The sequence below is a fragment of the Pleurodeles waltl genome, chromosome 9, assembly GCF_031143425.1.
Source record: "Pleurodeles waltl isolate 20211129_DDA chromosome 9, aPleWal1.hap1.20221129, whole genome shotgun sequence".
In the NCBI taxonomy this organism is placed as follows: domain Eukaryota; kingdom Metazoa; phylum Chordata; class Amphibia; order Caudata; family Salamandridae; genus Pleurodeles; species Pleurodeles waltl.
In genome coordinates, this window is record NC_090448.1 from 745,276,005 (window position 1) to 745,296,363 (window position 20,359).

The window sequence follows — 20,359 nt, forward strand, 5'->3', positions numbered from 1 at the left end:
GTGAAAAATTTAGCTGTGAAAGTTTTGTCTGTACAGCTCTAGTCTGAACTACTGAGTAGGGAATATTGTGATATCTTAATATCATAGCCAAAGGTTTGAGGACCAAAATATCGAAAGGTACGTGCGAATAGGAAAGTACAGATTTACTATTATCCCCAATTCTACATACCTTGACAGTATATGTATTATCAAGGTATGTGTGCGTGTATATATAAAGTCAACACATGCTTACCTGTCGATAATTTTGTCTTTGATATTTTGGTTAGTTATAGTAAGATATAACATTATTCCCTACTAGATATACTGGACCCTCACCGTCGGTAGTATCACTACTGTATTAAGGGCCAGATGTACGAAAGGATTTTACCCATTCTGTATCTATGGGAAAAAGTTTTTGTACATATGGCCATAAGTGTTTATTTAGCATAGACAATGAAGGCGGAACTGTTGTCAGTTGCTTACCGGTCTTTCCCTTCCAGGTGTGCGTCCATACAAATGCAGCCTGTGTGACAAGGCCTTCACTCAGCGTTGCTCGCTTGAGTCCCATCTGAAGAAAATCCACGGTGTTCACCAGCAGTATGCCTACAAGGAGCGGCGCACCAAGTTGTACGTATGCGAAGAGTGTGGGTTCACAGCTAACAGCCAAGAGGCTAACTTTATGCACCTACGGGACCATCACCCTGAAAGCCCCTTGTTGAGGAGAACCTCCAAGAAAGTGACAGTAGCTCTGCAAAACACTGTTAGTTCCCTCCTGCAGCACAGCCACATCATGTGAGTCAAGAGACGAGTGTTGCTAGCTGTTTCCGGTGCTATTGGATGCTGTTTTCCATTGGCGTCCTGAAGGAGGGCCTGCACCCCAATGTCTGGGAGCAGTTGCCAGGGTACCGCCTTACTACCAGGGTTCCAGTGTACTGCAGAGACGATGAAAAATGTGTGTGGCCATGCCAAAACAGACAGCAGGTTGGCAAATTCAACCAAAGAACAGTTGAGAAACTGCACAAGAGGGTGGATAAATCACACCCGAACAAGCTTTAACAGAAAGTTAAATTCCTGAACAGACCAAAAACCAATGGCTGAGTGTCCAATACATAAGGAGAGAAGCATTGACACCTATCTGCATGTAGAAGTGCAGGTGTTGCCAACATGACAAAGAAACTAAATTTCAAAAATCACTTCCGTCTCTTTTAGCTTTGAAGCATCGTTTAAAACAAAAATCACACTGCCCATTCACATTTAACAATTCATACTTATGTACTAATGTTGAGTTTTTTACATGTTTCAGCTCAGATCTGTTCATGGAGATAATTGGACCTGTCAAAACCTATTTTGGGGAGGTTATATTGTGCACAAGGCCAAGGATAACGTCACAGAATTTAAGATCTTTTATGCTAGCCCTTCACTAGTTTGTCACTCATTGATGGAGAACCTCGGAGCACATTTATAGGTTCCATGAATGTTAGTTGTGAACGAAGAAATCTTTGGGAAACTGTTGAAGTGTAGCAAGTGCCCCATGTTTTGCTGCCGCTATCGACCATGGAGGTGAATGCTGCATAGTTTGCACAGCGGTTAAATCTTTAGCACTGGTTCAAAGAGAACACAATTTTTTTCCTTGATTTTGCGGAGGAAGAATGTTGTTGATCGAAATTTTTTTATGACAAACAATACTTTTTTTGATTAAAAAAAAAAAAACTTAACTTTTGGATACAAATCTGACACTTGGTTGCTTCTTCTGGTTATTTGTGCAATCACTACAAAACTACTGCTGCTTTCCTACAGACCAAGAATATATGGTTTTGAACAATAATATATGTGGATGTTGCAAAGCACAATCAGCTTTTTAGTAAGACTTGAAAAAAATCGTGATGTTTGGGAATGCATTTTAAAACCAGTTATTGGCAGAGGCTGTTATTTCCTATAGGTGCTTTGAGGGTGGGGGATACATAACATTTACATACATACGTGTGCAATAGTGGTAGAGTAGTGTTTCATACTGCCATACTCACATTCTTAATCGTTACCCTCAGTTTCCAGGGTGATCTCCACTGGGGCAGAGCTGGAGGTGGCAGCTCTGAAGAAAAGGAAGCATGCCTCACGTGTAAGGAAATGCCACTCCGGGGTGACTTTTAGACATGGGAGAATTTGGGGGAAAAATAAAAATCAGAAAATATATCCGCCTGGTGCATTAAGTTCATTCTGCTGTGCAGATGCGCTGAAGCTTCTAACTCTCCCCTCCAACACAGACACACGCGCCTTATTGGAACCAGTGCTTACGTAGGTGTCAGGCGCGTGCCTGCTTCTTGGGTATGCCACGCGGGTGGGCTGCGCGGGACTTGCACTTCCCATTATGCCCTCCTCCTGCATTTGTCGCGTGACTCCTGTGTGTAGAACAGGTGCAGCTGAAAGGTTACAAAACTTTAAGGCACAGCTCGAATGTACACGTTTTCAAGAATCTGGTCCGCGGTTCTCTGCTGCCACTTTATCACAGTCATGTTAAACACTTCCTGTTGTGATTCACTTCTACGTCCCCTGGATGTGGAATAACATCGCGGTATCCTCCAGGACTGCCCGGCCTCTGCTTCAGTTTCTAGAGTCACACCTCTGAACGACACTACATCACGACGCACTAGCAGTCCGTGTGTTAGCTGTATCTTTGCCTTCGACCATGCGTTCCCGTCTCAGCCACGTTCAAGATCTAAAAATACAACATACTTACACACTTCGATGCAGGTACTACTAAGGTTCGCAGTATTATCGGAAAAAAACCTGCCTCGGCCAAGAGCCGTCTTCCACCCGTTGTATACCTTTGAATATTCCAGGCTGTATGCCAGTCTCAGCCTTTCACCTAGGTGTAGCACTGTACCAGAGAGAAGAACATACAGATAAATGTACTAAAAATCTAGCACTTCCGACATGTACATTTAGGGCCAGATGTAGCAAATGTTTTTACCCATTCTGTGTCTATGGGAAAAAGTGTTCGTACATATGGCACCAAGTAGCTACAGTGATCAGAAAGTGTGAACGGAGTCTTTTTTTACCTAAAAATTAAGAAAACTATTTGAGTATGATTTGTATATTTCTAAATTTGGATTAAAAGGCTTGTAATGTTTAGGATTTAAGGGATGAATGAGAAAAATAGGAGAAAACATTGAGATGTTATAAAGTTTGTGATTACAATGCTTTGTAGAAACTGTGACATGTTGATCATGTGTAAAGAAAACGGGTTTCACGAGAGAAACGTTTCTCCCATATAGAGGAACACAGTTTACCATTTGGTCTTCTTGTCAAAAATAAATATTGTCCCTTATCTGACAAAATATTAAACTGTTCCTGCAAGATTTCCTTCTTGATCTCCTCCGAGAAGGCAGCAGCAGTTCCAAATCGCACCTACATTTAACTCTAGGCATCAAGATGATTACTTCTCGTTCCACATAAATTAAAGTGGGATCATACCTTGTCTGAGGTCTGCGTCCTTTAGGCTAGACCTTACCAAACATTCTTAGAGCCTCCTCAGCGATTTTTTTAAAATTAAATTCTTGCACAGCATTGCTTTTTTAATTGCCTGCAGAAGGGTGGCAGGATGTATCTACACCTTCTGTTCTGTATTGCACACCCTCCCTCCCTTGAAGATGCCTCCTCCCCCCGCGCCCAACGAATTAAAAAACATACTATCGCATCATAGAGATTTTATTTTTAAATGTATTCAACGATGCTAGACTGCAGCTGCTATGCTTTGCAACATGGACAAACACATTGACACAGCGAATAGAACACATAGGAGAGACCTGTTGGCTTTGCCAATGCTTGCTTTTGTTTGCAGTGGCTGCTTCTTAAGAGAATATCTTTACGACCAACGAGGAAGCCCTACTCAAGGAGGAGAGGCCATAAAATAAACTATAAGCATTTTCTTCCACCTGAAACTCAGACACTTCTGTTTCTCCTTTTATTTCCATTATTATAGATATTGAATGTTCCATACATTTCCTGATGTAAGATTTAAAATATGGCTTCTGTCCCATTTCTTCACAATGAGTAGCTGAATCCACAATCTGGGGTCTGGATACTTCCTAGGTGGGACTTACTGGTAGACCCCAGTAAACCAATAGACAAAAACGATGAATTTGTTCTAAAAATAGTTTGAGCATAAGGTTTAAAACTCTGATTGTAAGGGACTCGTAGCCTCCTTTCAGCCTCACGTCTACATACCTATTTTACAAGAAGAAAGTATGTGGTACACATATAAACTAAAGCAAAATATAATAAACCTACTAATCTTGCACTGAGGATTTTGTTACAGATTTAAGTCGTACCCATGGGGACTTCTTCCTGAGTCGTATTGCTCATTAGCTTCCGTGGTCATTGTTTATCTACAGAGAAAGAAATAAACATTTGCAAATTACTGTAATTAAAAGTTCTGATTTTAGGAACTATCTCAGGGGAGAATACACAATCGCCATGGCAGATGGAACCAGCAGCACCCAAAGAGACAAGAATATATGTTTTATAGATTTCAGTGTACCAGATTTTGTATATATATATATTAATCATTTATGAGATTGTTATGACATGACCAAGACTCCAATGAGCTCAGGGTGACTTTTATAGTATTCTGTACGCTACCTCCAAGTGTTTGAATGTTGGGAAACATCTTTATTTTAGATTTAAATGATGATCAGACTTTACCTTTTCTTTGGAAATGCAATAGGCTAAATCAATGTTTTGGAGGAAGCTTTTGTAGCTGCTCTATTTGCATCATACAGAGCAAATATGGGCATATTTCAAATCCCTCAAGCCATAGTACTGCATGGCCATGATCATGAGTGGACGATTAAAATCCAATCACTCTCCTGCCCGTTTGCACAAAGATTAGTATCAATTTAAGCAGGTATATTCTGAGAGTAGAATTATGAATGTAAAGCACCAATTCCATAAGTAATTCCTAATTTTTAAGACGAAAACCTGAAATATGAGATTTTTTTGCATCACCCTGAAAATACTGCACTGTGGCATCAGTATTTACCAACTGCGGTAAATAACTCATCTAGGGCCAGATGTAGCAAACATTTTGCATGGTGCAAACTGCGAAAATCGCTGTTTGCGCCATGCAAAATGCCATTTGCGATGCTCATTCACAATTTGCGAGTCGGTACCGACTCGCAAATTGTGAATGCGACTCGCAAATAGGAAGTGGTGTCCCCTTCCTATTTGCGACTCGCATCGCTATGCTAAATTGCTTTGTGACCGCGAATGCGGTCGCAAAGCAATTCGCAGTTACCACCAGTGTCACACTGGTGGTAACCCATTCGCAAAAGGGAAGGGGTCCCATGGGACCCCTTCCCCTTTGTGAATGTTGCCAAAAAGGTTTTTCAGAGCAGGCAGTGGTCCAATGGACCACTGCCTGTTCTAAAAAACCGAAACCAAATGGTTTCGTTATTTTTTTTATTTTGCAACTCGTTTTCCTTTAAGGAAAACGGGCTGCAAAATAAAAAATAAAAAAACAGCTTTATTTAAAAAGCAGTCACAGACATGGAGGTCTGCTGACTTCAGCAGGCCACCATCCCTGTGAGTGCAGGGACTCGCTATGGGGTCGCAAAATGCGACCCACCTCATTAATATTAATGAGGTGGGTCTTTGCGACCCCATAGCGACTCGCAGTCGGGGTCTGAGACACCGTACTGCATCTGAGTTTGTGAATCGGAAATTGCGAGTCGGATTCGCAAAATCAGAAAATGCTACATCTGGCCCCTAGTCTGGCTCACGTGAACTGGGCCTATATTGCAAAATCACACTTACAACGCTGTTTTCTTGAGATAAAGGATTAGAAGTAACAGTTTATAGCTTCCAACATATATCCTATTGCCGAATTAAACAAGCGCCTTAACGTTTGTGCCTTAACTGCATATTTTTGAAGGTGGATCTGCATTACACCAGAAAGACACGGCTTCTGTCAAGCCACAAGCAAGTAGTCGCATGTACAAGTACAGCAGGAAAAGCAACAAATGAACCATCTGTATGTATCCTGCTGCCATACTGAATAGTGTCATGCTTACCATATGCTAACTGCTCTTTCGTATTCTCATGTTCTGCGTGATTGGAAAGCTGTGTTAACTGCAGGGTGCCCCCGAGCCAATCATATCACTGTATGTCTGATTGAATGTGGATATTGCAAAAGTTCCAAAGGGCAAGTCTGGAATTTGGATTTATTATTTTTGATAACTGTGGTCTGTGGCATGTGATGTTTCTCATGGGCCTGTGTAATTTCTGGGGCTTTACGCTACCATTTTTATGTGTTACCTTGTTTACATTCCATTTTATATCTGTCCTTTCAGGCAGAACATTTTGGCTGTTATCCATCAATGGATCCACATTTTGTTTTGTCACTACAACAAAATAAAGTAATTTTAAAGCAATCTTGACCTGTCTACTTGATTTACTTTAACCACCCACTGTGATGCTCCGGGTGTCAATTCCTCCTTTATCTCTATTTATAATGCTAACCAACTTTATTGGAGTTTTCAGGTGTAAATTGAAAAAGAAAATTATTATGTCATGATCAATCACACCACCAGGCGCCACATCCCATTAAATGATAACCACATGTCTGTGGTCATCACTCATGATATGGAAGTTCTTCCCAATTGGCTCAAAGACAACACCATTCAACCACACACCCTAGCCTGATATAGCAAGCAAGTTGTGTGGGTAAGCTCTTTAGAGTCGCACCTAGGGCTAGCAGGGGCTATGCAAATAATAAAGCTAGTGGCAAGTGAATGCACATCATACCCTATTAGTTAATAGGCAATAATTGTCAAAATAATTATTTTTTTTATTAGAAGAAGACTGGTCGACACTGAATTACACATAGGAACTCATGTATGTGAGTGATATAATAATGTAATTCTTTTTTGCAATAGAGTGTGCATTTTGTACAGTTTTGTTTTTTAAGGATTGTACAGCCAGCTAATATTTTATGTGCATCAACTTGCTAAAAGTATTAACAATATCGTCGCCCCCCTGGCTAAGTGCCAGCAGATGAAAAATAAAACAATAGTTCGCAATCACTTTATTTTTAATCTGCTGACTCAGTGTGCAGGGAGGGGTGGGGCTGGACTACTGGAGGGCGGAGATAGGAAGAGGAGTGGAGTGCACTAAGTGCGCGTAGGTGTTTGGACAGGCATCTTAGGCCGGCCATACACACTTGCGCACTTAGGTTTTTCCAATCCAACTGTGTTACACAGCCTGGCTGGAGAAACTGCACAGACCCCAGAGCACTGTTCGAGCTGCAGTCCAAGCAGCTCAGACCAATCCTGACGCTGCTTTCATGCTAGGTTTAGCATGAGAGCAGTGGCAGGATTGCTGGGGAGCCTGTGCTGGTGTCCCAGTGAATGCTGGGACACCATCAGACACAGAGGAGTGAGGCGGCAAGATCAGCGGGAAAGGTAAGTGTTTTTTATTTATTGTTTCCCCCATCCCCGTCGTCCTCTACCCCCCTTGACATTTGCAGCAGCCGCTGATGAGTATTAATACTAAGTTAATAGCTGCATGCTCCAAGGCAATCTTACTGTCTGTGTAGCCAAACCAAATAGGGTATTACATACACAAGTGGGAATATGGCCCTTCCCATTTCACAGAATTAAAGCTAAAGTGTGATGCAGTCTCGGTGCGATAGCAACAGTGATAACAATACACAAGAGCCACTCGAAATGTGTTTTTTCGCTTGTAGATATTGAAATGTCCCCTGCAACCTTGCCCCTCTTTTCAGTCCATTTGTGTTGAGGGGGGGGGGGGTTGCTGACCTTCTATTGCTACTGGTACAGTGAGATGTAGCTTCAAAATGTTTTCATCCCTCACAGCAGGGATATCAAAATTAGAATAAAAAACAGGTCTGCTAAGTAAAGGTCCCCAGGGTAATTTTACAGGTTCTGACATAGCTGTCTATTACTCCCCAAAAGTCTCTAACAATTTGGTCCTGCGTATTATACCTGTAGGTGAGAATGTGCCAAGAGAAGGCAGCAGCTCTTCCTTACACTGCATCAGTGGTGGACTTGACTCGAGTGTGCAGTAAGAAGAGCAAGTAGATTATTTTTTAATACTTTTTAAACTTTCGGAGTAATATTTTATGATTAACTAAATTATCTCTTCATATTTGTGATAGAATTTTCCATTCTCTTACTAAATTTGATTTTTGTCTTATTAAAAGTCTCAACTCTTAAAGGACAGCTATGTTCTATCTGAAAAAATAGCCTCATAAGCAAGACATGGGTTTAGAAGCCACTGCACCATTATTCAGACAGATGGCTAAAACTTAGCATTAAGCGGGAAAGCAATAATTGTCACAGTGTCTCCAGAGATAATCTAGTTGGAGCCACCGTACCACAGTCCATGGTACAAGTGATCCTTTCAATTTTCTGTGTTTTTGTGCTATCTCGCCTCTAGGAACCAAGTAGTGAGAAGGGCACTGCCTAAATGCCAGCAGATGCTTCAATTCTCTTTCTATGCCTTCACATTTAAGGTCATAATTTAATAACCTGAAATAATAGGAGCTTTGCACCTTTACTAAAATGATTCAATCATCGATGGAAGGTATCGTTATTGCCCTCAGCAAAGGGCAACATTGGCCATGAACCAGGATGCCAAATGTAGGCCATTGGTACCACTCGGGTTCTAACATGATTTTTTAGCAAGGTATGGATGCCTAGAGATGAAAAATATGTAATAACAAGTCAACAATCTTTGCCTTCTGTCTGATATTGGATTAGCAACCATAGTCAAATAAAAATACTAGTTTTCATATTTCTAATAAATAGCATTCAAATGCTTCATAATATGTGGGGAAAAAAATCTAGTTCAACCAGATTGGTTAAATTCAATATCATTTAAAAATAATTACTATTATTAAATATAATAACAATATAGTCCTTAAATTAATAAAACAATAAAACTTCACTGTATTCCTCATATATTGATATAGATTATAAGCATAATTTTCACTTACAATTTCAAATAATAGGTGTCATATCTTACATAGGCATTGTATATCATGAGTGAACATAACCACAATTTTATCATCCACATTTGTCATTATCGTCTTCTTTTTCTGAATAGGTGTCACATTCTCTGCGTCTTTTTGATTTTCACATTCGGGAAGTCTGCACATCAGTGCGCTTGAGGTCATTTATACAGTAGACACATACTGGCAGTTTGCAGTTCCTAATGCAGTTGCAAGTTAATCGATCTAACACAGCCTGAGGTGCTGACTGCCCCTCCGTCCAGTCCACTACCAGTTGCTCTGCTTCCTCATGTTTTTCCAAGTTCCTCCCGCTCCCAATCGGACTCTGTGTCTGTGGATCATTCAGAGGATATCCCTTGCTTATAGTGGCTTGATAATTCACACATTCAGCATGTTTCTTCAGACAGACTCTGCAAGGTGAAAGTTGATGACTGTCTATCTCACCCTTCTTTGCGCAGAAAAGGTGATATCACAAATCATTCACATGATGAACTGAAGATTTTGATGCATACAGCAAGCACCAGAACTGCTCTAATTTGTTCATTAGTTATTCAGAGAGATCCCGTTCGTCTCCAAGCTGCAAAAATGTTTTCTGTGTATGTCTGTTGGCAGACAAGATTTTGAATGCACTTACTTTTCTTTTTCCCACAAATGCGCATACAGTATCACATCCGGTAAACATCTGGAGACCTATCATAGCTCAACAATGATTTTTGCCAACAGTTGAAACTATTTTGCCAGTGCCAAGGACTCATATGCATATTTTAGGACCACATTTCACAAACAATTTAGCCATGATTCTGTCATTGAATCCCAAACACATCATAAACACATTGGTGTCATCTTAGCTTATCATTACTGCCTCATAACCCTCATGAGTAGCTTTTGCAGCATGCAGCAACAAACCACTATCTGCTTCTTTGTATGTACTTTTGAGATCGGGCACTTCGTGGCTCCCTTCAGATGTGATTTTGTAGCATTTATCTTCACAGTTTGTGAACAGTGTGTTATTCTCAAGTTTTACAAAATACTCTGGTTTCTTCCATTCGTTACAAGAAATGCGATGAGAGTTGTTTTATTGGATTAGGAATTTCCTCCATTGTCTGACAATCTGGGAAGGTGAGATGCTCTGTAAATGGTGACCGAGTTCTTCCCCTCTGATTGTTCTTTCGCTGTTCTCAAGAGACTTCTCATTGCACGTATAAAACACAATTCTTTGACTCCTATTTCCTACCCAAGAAGCATAGAGAAGACAGACATAGCCCCTCACCAAAATGTGATTCCTCTCCTTTTGCTCTCTGAAGAAGAACCATGTCATTAATCAGCGTGGCTGAGTTTCCAGGTATTTATGCAGCAAGGGTAATGTTTTTCTGTAAGTATGTTGCTTAAACAGCTTTGTTTGTTCTTTGCAACGGACCTTCTGGAGTTGCGAAACGCCATGATAAAGGTCCTAAGTGATGAGAGAGTACATCTGCCATTTGAAGGTTCTGATTCTGTGCTGTCACAATGATTCAACCAAATAGTGCTTTGTCTGCTTTCATGATGATTGTCCTGCCATTGCTGTTCACTGCCTTCTTCTTTGACACGTTAGTGAAGGTTTTTAGTTTGTTCCTTTTCATTGGGTCATGAAACTTCTTAATAGGTGGATTATTCGCAAGTCGCTCAAGATTGAAGTCTGTGTAGCACTGTTCACCTATTTCATGCGCCTTCATTAAATTGGATAGTATGGCTCTCATTATAAGTTTGGCGGGGCCGCAAGCCAAACTGGTACCACCACCTGACCACCAGTGCGGCCAGAACACCGCCCTATTACGAGTTCACTGCAGGGCAGAAACAGCGTTTCGTGGCGGAAACAGTGTTTCCGCCCACCAGCCCAGCCCTGTAGTGAACAGGGCCTTAACCTTGACGTTTGCTGGTAATCAAGCTGGCGGCAAGGTGGCAGTGCGGCGGGTGCAGCAGCACCCGTCGTGCTTTCCACTGCCCATGATTTGGGCAGTGGAAAGTGTGATGGGTCTGTCCATGGGGCTCCTGGCATCCCCATTCAGCTAGCCTTTTAATGGCAGTCCATCTTCCATGAAAGGGCTGGCGGATTAGGGAGTTGTAATCCCCAGGGTGCCGCTGCATGCAGATTACTTCCGCCTAGACTGCCAGGCTTTCGACTGATGGCAACCTGGTGGTGTCGGCTGTCGGACCGTTGCGGCTTCACCACGGTCGTAATGTAACGGTCGGACCACCAAGACTGCTGCAGTCCAACTCCACCACAAGTCTGGCGGTCTTAAAACCGCCAGACTCGTAATGAGGGTCTATGTCTTGAGATGCCTTTTTTGCCATGGGGAGACTGAGATCATGTGGCCCAAAAAATGGGTTTATCCAGCTTTCAAACAGACTAACATCTCTCTTATCAGTATCTTCGTCTTTTTCAATTCATAATTTAGGTAGGTCTGCATGAGTAAAATCTAATCTATTGTTACAAACCATTTCCCTAATCTGACTCAAAAAAGCGCTTCTGTGTTCAGCCATCATATAATATCTTTTCACAGGACCCGTCTTCAGTTTGAACCTTGTCATACCACCCAGAGTTTGTCTCTTTGTTGACTAATACCTCAATTGTTTGATCCCCCGTAATTTGCCCAAATGTATTAACATCTGACAGTTGAACTGAAAAGTATCCGTTGATGAAGTGGTGGTATATCTCTGGATCTTTCACTGCAAGTAATGTCATTTCAGCATAGTATACAGGAAAATATCCAGCATGGTTCATCCTATCATTCACAAAATACCATGGGATCATAGAGCGTATGGCGGTAAGATGTAAATGCCAATTTCCTTCTCGAGCAGCATTCAGCAGAGCCAGCAAGACATTTTCAACAATATCCACATATGACATCAAAAATGCAGAGAGATCTCCATTGCCATGATTATGTTGTTCCAGGAATACATCCCAAAGCTGTTTTACTTTGGCAAAGGCAGCACTCTGCAAGAGGTCATCTAATCCCTGTTGGCATAGGTCTTTTGCAAAGTCATTAACATCCCCAATGAAGGAGTAGACTATCTGAATGTTCTCTTCAAAATTCTTCCCTAACCAGGGGATTAATTCCAAGCAAGCCAGTCTCTACATAGCTTCATACACACATTTGTGTACTCGAACTGCATGATTGTAGATACAACCTTCTAGTACTGATGATATTGATCCTTCTGCTATCATGTCCACTTCAATGCAAAGGTCGTGAAGGCCAGTGTTTTGAAAGCATTTTCCAAGAATGGACAGGGCATTACAAATGGTGTGAAAGGTGCCCTTTCAAGGAATGATTCTGTCATATGTTGCTTTATGCTTCCACACGATTTCAGTTGCCTTTACATAGAGAACATGATCCATGACCACCACAATTTTCACCAAATGTAGTGATTCCCTTATCAGATCTGACTGTTTCAAAATTTCAGAAATAGTTGTCAACGCAGTTCCATTAATGGTGGGCAAGTAGTCAATGGAATTCTGTGATACACTAACTAGGTCTGCAGTACTGATGTTAAATCCTGTCCAACTTGGTATTATCTGTGCAAGGCTTGCTTCTTCTCTTGTAACAACAATGGCTGAGGCCCAACTCGTTCACCAGAAACATACATAAACAATTCTTCAGTATTTGTGGTAGTCAATGTTCTTTGCTTTTGTTTCTCAACACTTAAGAGAGGAGCTTTAAAAGGTTGTGGTCCAAACAACTTGGGCTGCACAGCTATACTGTTGACTCAATGAGTTGTCCCCTTACCAGTAAGAGACTTCCAGCCTATCAATGTTATCTCATGCTACGTTAGTGAAGACATGAGGCTGAATGGCAACTGGAAGAACAATTTGCTCATTTAAGGTAGCAGCAAGTTTCTGAAGACATAAGGCTTCATTTGCTTCCAGTTGTGAGTATGAAATCCCATGACCAAGTCTGTTTAGAGTGCAAATGATTTCAAAATTGCCTGTCATTGTTTTTACGGTGTATGGGAGCAACTATTGCTTAGGGGGTTTCTGCTAGCTATTGTGACTACATATATAATTTCCTGACTGAACGATTGCATAAGTAAGGCGACCCTTTTGGACGCCTTTGTGTTTTCTGGAGCTCCAATCAGAATTCCTAATAGGAACCGTTTAAGGTAATCTGGCACTGTAAATGAATCTTTATCAATGTCTGATAGATGATATGGCCATGATGTTGATGTCAAATTTATTTTAATCATTGTTCTTATGTGTGTTGATGATTGACCAGTGATCTTGTTCATGTCTGTTGCCTTAACCTTAAAACTGATAATTCTCTTTCCAAACTCTGGGTATCTCTTACACCGTCCTGTAGCATGATACTGTCAGGTTGGGCTAATAATTTTCCTTGGTTGGCTGGGAACATGTGGAGTATGTCACCGAACCGGAAGTCCAATTTTCTTCAAATATGCTTCGTGGTTGATTTGTCTAATCGCCGTATTCCTCTCCGTGTCATGAGGGTTTCAAGCTTTTAAGTGAGTATTGTCACATGTATTACCTCTTTGTTAGGGATAATCACAGTCCTAATGTATTAAAATAGTTCATCATATGCTTCATCTCTCATATTTTTGTAATGATCATCGGTTTGAATGTTTGATGCATGATCTTCCTCCTTTGCTTTGACCCTTGTATTGTTCCTATAACAAGAAGCATGATAATGGGCTTCTGCAACCAATATGTCTCTACTACAAACTGCTAAGATCTTTGAATCACAATTAATGGTTGCACACTCTTGAAGACTTTTTTCATCTCTAAGCTCCGTGGCCTTGATTAATTTCTCACGGGTTGATGTTCCCTTGTAGTATTTTAACTTTTCACAAAATATACATTCTTCAGCATACACGTTTGACTTTAATGATGTTCTTTTTAAGAGTTTATTCGTGCAGTCACTTGTTTCAGCGTAATCACTGGCACTTGCTTCAGCTTTTCGCTTTATAGTCTGTAAATCTCTTCTTAGTAAATAGGCTTGTCACGTTGTTTCTCATTGTACCAATGAGGCTGCTGGATTTGGACGGCAGCATCACCTGAATTGTGGGTGTAGGGAAGTACCATCTTCCTTGGCATGTTACCCCCATTTTTACCAGTATGTCAGTATGTTTTTGCCTGTCTCACTGAGATCCTGCTGGTCAGGACCCCAGTGCTCATAGTTTATGGCCTAATGTGTGTGTCTGTATAGTGCTTGACTGTGTCACTGAGGCTCTGCTAACCAGAACCTCAGTGCTTATGCTCTCTCTGCTTTTAAATTTGTCACTGTAGGCTAGTGACTTTATTTACCAATTTCAATTGGCACACCGGACCCCCGTTATAAGTCCCTAGTATATGGTACCTAGGTACCCAGGGCATTGTGGTTCAAGGAGATCCATATGGGCTACAGCATTTCTTTTGCCACCCATAGGCAGCGCAGGCAAACCCTTGCACAGGCCTGCCATTGCAGCCTGCGTGAAATAACGCACATGTTATTTCACAGCCATTTTCACTGCAGTTAAGTAACTTATAAGTCACCTATATGTCTGACCTTCACTTGCTGAAGGTTAGGTGCAAAGTTACTAAGTGTGAGGGCACCCTTGCACTAGCAAAGGTGCCCCCACATAGTTCTGGGCCATTTCCTGGGACTTTGTGAGTGTGGCGATACCATTGCATGCGTGCCCTACATATAGGTCAATACCTATATGTAGCTTCACAATGGTAACTCTAAATATGGCCATGTAACATGTCTAAGATCATGGAATTGGTACACCATTCCAAATAAGGTATTGGGGAGCCAATTCCATGCATCCTGGGGGCTCCACTATGGACTCCCAGTACTACCAAACAGCACTCTGAGGCTTGCACTGCAGCTACAGCTGCTACCACCTCACAGACAGGGTTCTACCCTCCTGGGGTCTGGGCAGCCCAGTCCCAGGAAGGCAGAACAAAGCATTTCCTCTGAGAGCAGGGTGTTACACCCTCTCCCTTTGGAAATAGGTGTTACAGGCTGGGGAGGGGTAGCCTCCACCAGCCTCTGGAAATGCTTTGAGGGGCACAGATGGTGCCCTCCTTGCATAAGGCAGTCTACACCAGTTCACAGTTCAGGGAACCCATGTCCCCTGCTCTGGCGCAAAACTGGACAAAGGAAAGGGGGGTGACCACTCCCCTGTCCATCACACCCTAGGGGTGGTGCCCAGAGCTCCTCCAGTGTGTCCCAGACTTCAGACATCTTGCTTTGGAAGGTGTGGGGGCACTCTGGAGGCATCTGAGTCACCAGTGCCAGCAAGTGACGTCAGAGACCCCTCCTGATAGGTCTATACCTGATAAGGTAGCCAATCCCCATCTCAGGGCTATTTAGGGTCTCTCCTGTGGGTTCTCTTCAGATTATGCTGGCAAGTTTCCTTCAGGAATCCTCTGCAACTACTACTTCATCCTCTGACCTTGGATCAACCGCAGCCTGCTCCAGGAACCGCTGTAACAGCAACAAAGTATCCACAAGGGATACTTTTCCTCTGCAACTTCATCTCCAGCCAGCAACTGCAACAGTTTCTACGGTGTGCACACTCTGAGGAGTCTTCGGTCCAACTGCACCAGAAGGACCGAGGAAATCTCCCGTGGGGTGACAGAGTCACTCCCCTGCTCATGCAGGCACCTTCCAAGAGGACAACTGGTACCCTTGGACTCCTCTCACAATGACGAGCCTGCTCCCAAGGACACAGAGGGTGGACTTCATCAACATAGACTGTCCTGAAGTCCTGCTGACGCAATTTGGAGAAGGTAAGACCTTGCCTTTCCTGAGAGCGACGGTACCCCTGTGTACTGTGTCTTGTTCAACAACTGAGGCCTCTGAGCACTATTTGCAAAATTCCTTCGTGCACAGCCTGGCCCAGGTCCCCAGCAATCCATCTTGTGACTCAACTCGCTGAGTTTTTCTGGGTCCATCCAGCGCCATTTTAACGCAAAACACACTTTTATCGTAACCAAGGCTTGTTGGTGACTTCCAACACGAAATCACATCAGCATCCATTTTCACATCGTGGGACATCCTTTGCATCATGCAGGAACCTACTGGCATCTTCCTAGGGTGCATTCCTGCAGTCTGCGACTAACCAGGGACTCTCCTTTTGCACTCTCTTCTGGGTTGGCAGGGGCTCCTTTTGGACTTGGTCTCCTTCTTTTGAAGATCTTCAGGTCCAGGAATCCAGCAGTTGTTGTTTGCAGACTTGGTTGGTTACTGCAAAATCCCAATCATGAGGTGAAGTGTGTCCTAAGGAAACTTGCAGTACTTTACTCCTGCTTTTCTGGGCTCTATGGTGGAGTAATTTACTTACCTTTACTGTATTCTTACTCTCCCAGAGATTCTGCACACATTTCACTTGTCTAAGGGGGAATTTGTGATTTGCATTCCACTTTCTTAGTATATGGTTTGTGTTGCTCCTAGACCTATTTTCTCCCATTGCATTCTATAGCATTTCCTATTGTTTGCACTATCCTATGTCTAATTACTTACCTTATTTTGGTTTCTAGTGTCTGTATTGTGTACAATACTTACCTCCAGAAGGAGTATTGTCTCTAAGATATTTTTGGTACTGTGTCACCCAAATAAATACCTTTATTTTTGGTAACACAGAGTATTGTCTTTATTTGTGTATAAGTACTGTGCAACTGTAAGTGGTATTGCATGAGCTTTGTAAGTCTCCTAGTTCAGCCTAAGCTGCTCTGCTATAGCTACCTCTAACAGTCTAAGCTGCTAGAACACTACTACATTTCACTAATAAGGGATAACTGGATCTGGTATAAGGTGTAAATCCCAAGGTACCCACTACAAACCAGGCCAACCCCCTACAGTGGGTAACTAAGTTTGATCCCACTCCATGTTACAACTGTCAGCCCTAAACCATTTCCAGCCAGCTAGCAGAGCTTCACCTATGCCTAAGAGCAGGAGTGAATTGTGGCAACCTGGCACATGACATTGTGACTTTTCAGGGAAATTGTGGTGGATCAGATCGTAGCCCTTTCTCCCAGTTACATTCGTCTCAACCATGCAAAGACAAACAGAAGCAGAAAATGGTTCAATAAGATTTTTTGAGTCAGCAGCGTTCTAGATGAAAAGACATAAACTGCAATACTTAGGATTATAAAACATACTAAAAACAGAAGGATGACAAGAAAAGTGAAACACAAGAAAAGTCCCACCATACTGTCACTATGCAATATGTATAATTTCTACCTACGCCATTATTGTTCTATGTTAGAGCACAGCAGGATAAGCCCTAATCCGCCCTTCAGGACCCCCCTGGAAGACATCATCCCCCATACCTGAGTATGGCAGTAGTGAAGAAACATGTTGTCTATTGAGACACCTTCTCCTTATAGGCCAGAGAACCAGCAGTCTCGGTAAGCAGCTGTAACAAAGTCAAACAGCGTGCGGTGACAGTCATCTGGCTGGAACCTCTCTTTAACATACAGGGGCAAAGAGATGTTTTATAATAAAACAGATAGTGTTCTGAGAAAAGTGTCCCAATGGAAAAATATGTATGTTTCTGTGAAATGTTAGAGGCACGATGTACCACTTTGTGCTGGCAACCCTATCTTGTTGCTGCCTTGAACAAAGCACAGAATGAAAGAATGTTGTAAAATGAAATGTAAATGCATTCTTAGGTGAAAGAACAACAAGATAGAGGAAAACAAAACACCACCATAAATGTGATAATTTCTAAAACAATGAAAATGGAATAAAATGAAATGTAACTAGGTTAAAGGGCACTAGCAGCAGCTAATAGCTGAAATAACATGCCCAAAAACACAACTAAGATGGCTTTGTTTCATCCACCCCTGGTTGGTTCAAAGTGGGTAAAACAGTCTAGTTCCTAAATTAAAAGCAACTACAATCTAATACCTAAAACACATTTATACAAATGTGAACTATGACATGTCAAAACCTACTCAAGTAGACAGACTAGAAAAAATTGAAATGGACAATTTAAAATTTTGCGTGGGCGTCAAATAAAACCGGATTTTAAAATTCAGTGTCATTTTGAAAATCTCCAATCACAACCGGGACAATTGAATCAAGGAAATATTCTACTTCGGAAGGAGGTAATGTGAGCAAATTGGTTCCAAGGAAAACCAAAGAGCACTCATGTTCCAAAACCTGAGCTACAGCTGAGGCAGCAGTATTTGGTGTTGTGCGGGATGTTGAAGCAAGAGCTGCGTGATCCACAAAGGGCAGTTCATAAATGGCTTCCCTAACAAATGCACCCTCAATGCGCATGTCTGGTAATGAGCCCTCAGCGAGAACATCAACAGATCAGCGTCCCATGAAAGTAAGCACTACGTAGAAAGACAAACTTCTAGTGCACATTTGAAAAAGCACCCAAGGCACGGAAACACTGGCTGCACACAATCCAAAAACTGTCTAAATGACAGGGACCAGTTACACTCCAGTACTTTCAGGAGTGGTGCTCTGAAATACTGCATCTTGCCTTCACAACACGTTGCGCTGGTGGAAGTGCCATCAGCCTCCTTGTTACGATGGAACAGCCATTCCCAATAAACAATAGCAACAGCAAGATGCCCACTATTATAGCCAAAATAATTGGAAATCCCAGAAAAAGCTCGAAAATATTGAGTCTATCGCTGAAGGTATTATACCAAATATAGAGGAGAAGGTGCTAACGAAACCAGAACCAACAGTCTTAATGAAATACAATCCTTATAGTGCTGGATGCGTTAAAAATCCGTCTCACGAGTTCTCCAAAGTGTATCGGAAAGTTTGGATTTACAAGGGACTGTGTCTCTGCAGATGACCGCTCTACTTGGAGCGCATAGGTCTTGCGTGCAGATGTCAGTGCCACATGTTTTGGAACAATAGAGCTGCTAGTCTGCTTAACTTGTCACATTTGAAGTCGCAATACGAGGCCAAATATCTGCTACTTTTGTCTGTTGCATGGGGAGAAAAAGTGTGGTACCGCAACAGGTGACAATTTGGAGACCAAAACTACATAAGCAATTCTCGCTCTCATCCCACAACATCTTCCACTATTAAGAAGCACATAACTTCCGTTAGAGAGCACCTGAAACGCTGGTCAAGGGGACTGGAACTTCCTTCAGATAGCAAGCTAAATTTGCTGCAGAAGCGTTGCACGCCCAGTGCCAGGACAGCTAGTTACAAACCATTGAATGGCTCACAGAAGTCTCTCATTCGCTGCTGCTAAGAAAGACCTCTTTTATGGCATTGAGACAATTGTGTGAAAAGGGTAGCTCCCACACCTAATGAATGTAGCTATCTCCTAGCCTTTCATATCTGCCACTGGAATGTGTTTTAAGCAAGATGTGAATTGTAGTGTTGAAATAGGCAGATTGATAAACCCATGTATTAACCATTCCGCAGATGGTATTTCAGGCACAGTAAAAGGCAAAGTTCTAAGTTTGTGCTTTTTAGAATGACATAAGTTGCTTCTTTCTTAGCCATTATTTGTTCTGTTCTGTCAGATTAAATTCTGAAAAAATGTCCATTGTGCTAACGTATTGCCAGGGAACGTGACCACACTTCAATGTATGTAGTGTCCAAACTAACTACATAATGGACCTAAGCTGGCTCTGTCCACGGTGAAAAAATGACATGTCACTTTGTACAATGTCTATTACAAATAAAAAAATATTACTTAAAGTGTCTGTGCGGTCAGACAAAGTGTTAATCCCATTATCTACAACGGCTAATGCTTTCTGTAAATTCTCCTGATCTGTTTGCCTTAACAGGGCAGTGGCTTCTTCTTGGGAAAGTTTCCAAATTTCATTGTAAATTGCATATTAGAAGTGCTTTTTACGTTGTCTTCTGGGGCCTAACAGGAAATCCTGCACATCTGTGTTGTTTGACAGGAGACTGAGGTGTTCTTTTACAGCATCTAGTGAAGAACTTTTTAACCATTGCTGGCATAATTTCCCTACACTATGGCCTTCATTATGACATTGGGGGTAAATCCCACTTACCACCACGCTGACTGCCGCCTACATACCGTGGCGGCGGAAGATATCCCTTCACCATATTATGCCACACACACCGATCCGTCACTATTCAGACACAAACCCGCCACACCAAAGGTCAGTGATAAACTGGCGGTATCCAAACCCACACCGTTACGCCAAAAGAACAACCCCCAACACAATATGACCCACGAATCACTACAGCGTACATTCAATGGTGGTAAACCATTGGCGGTACATACCGCCGCGCTCAAAATACACACACTCAAACAAAACAACACCACATCAGACAATTCAAACAACACACACCTGACACCCATACACACACCACACCCACACCACTATAAAACACCCACCCACAGTACCCACAACTCTTTATG

At 42.1% G+C, this 20,359-nt stretch overlaps 1 protein-coding gene across 1 annotated transcript in view; it reads left to right on the forward strand.

The window, feature by feature from the left end:
* The window catches only part of OVOL1 (ovo like transcriptional repressor 1), a 45,323-nt gene extending 38,916 nt beyond the window's left edge, over positions 1-6,407 (forward strand). The window contains exon 4 of the mRNA XM_069207872.1: positions 480-6,407. Within this exon, the coding sequence (XP_069063973.1) occupies positions 480-775 (296 nt within the window). The 3' untranslated portion in view covers positions 776-6,407. The remainder of the gene's footprint in view (positions 1-479) is intronic.
* Positions 6,408-20,359: the final 13,952 nt, after the last annotated feature.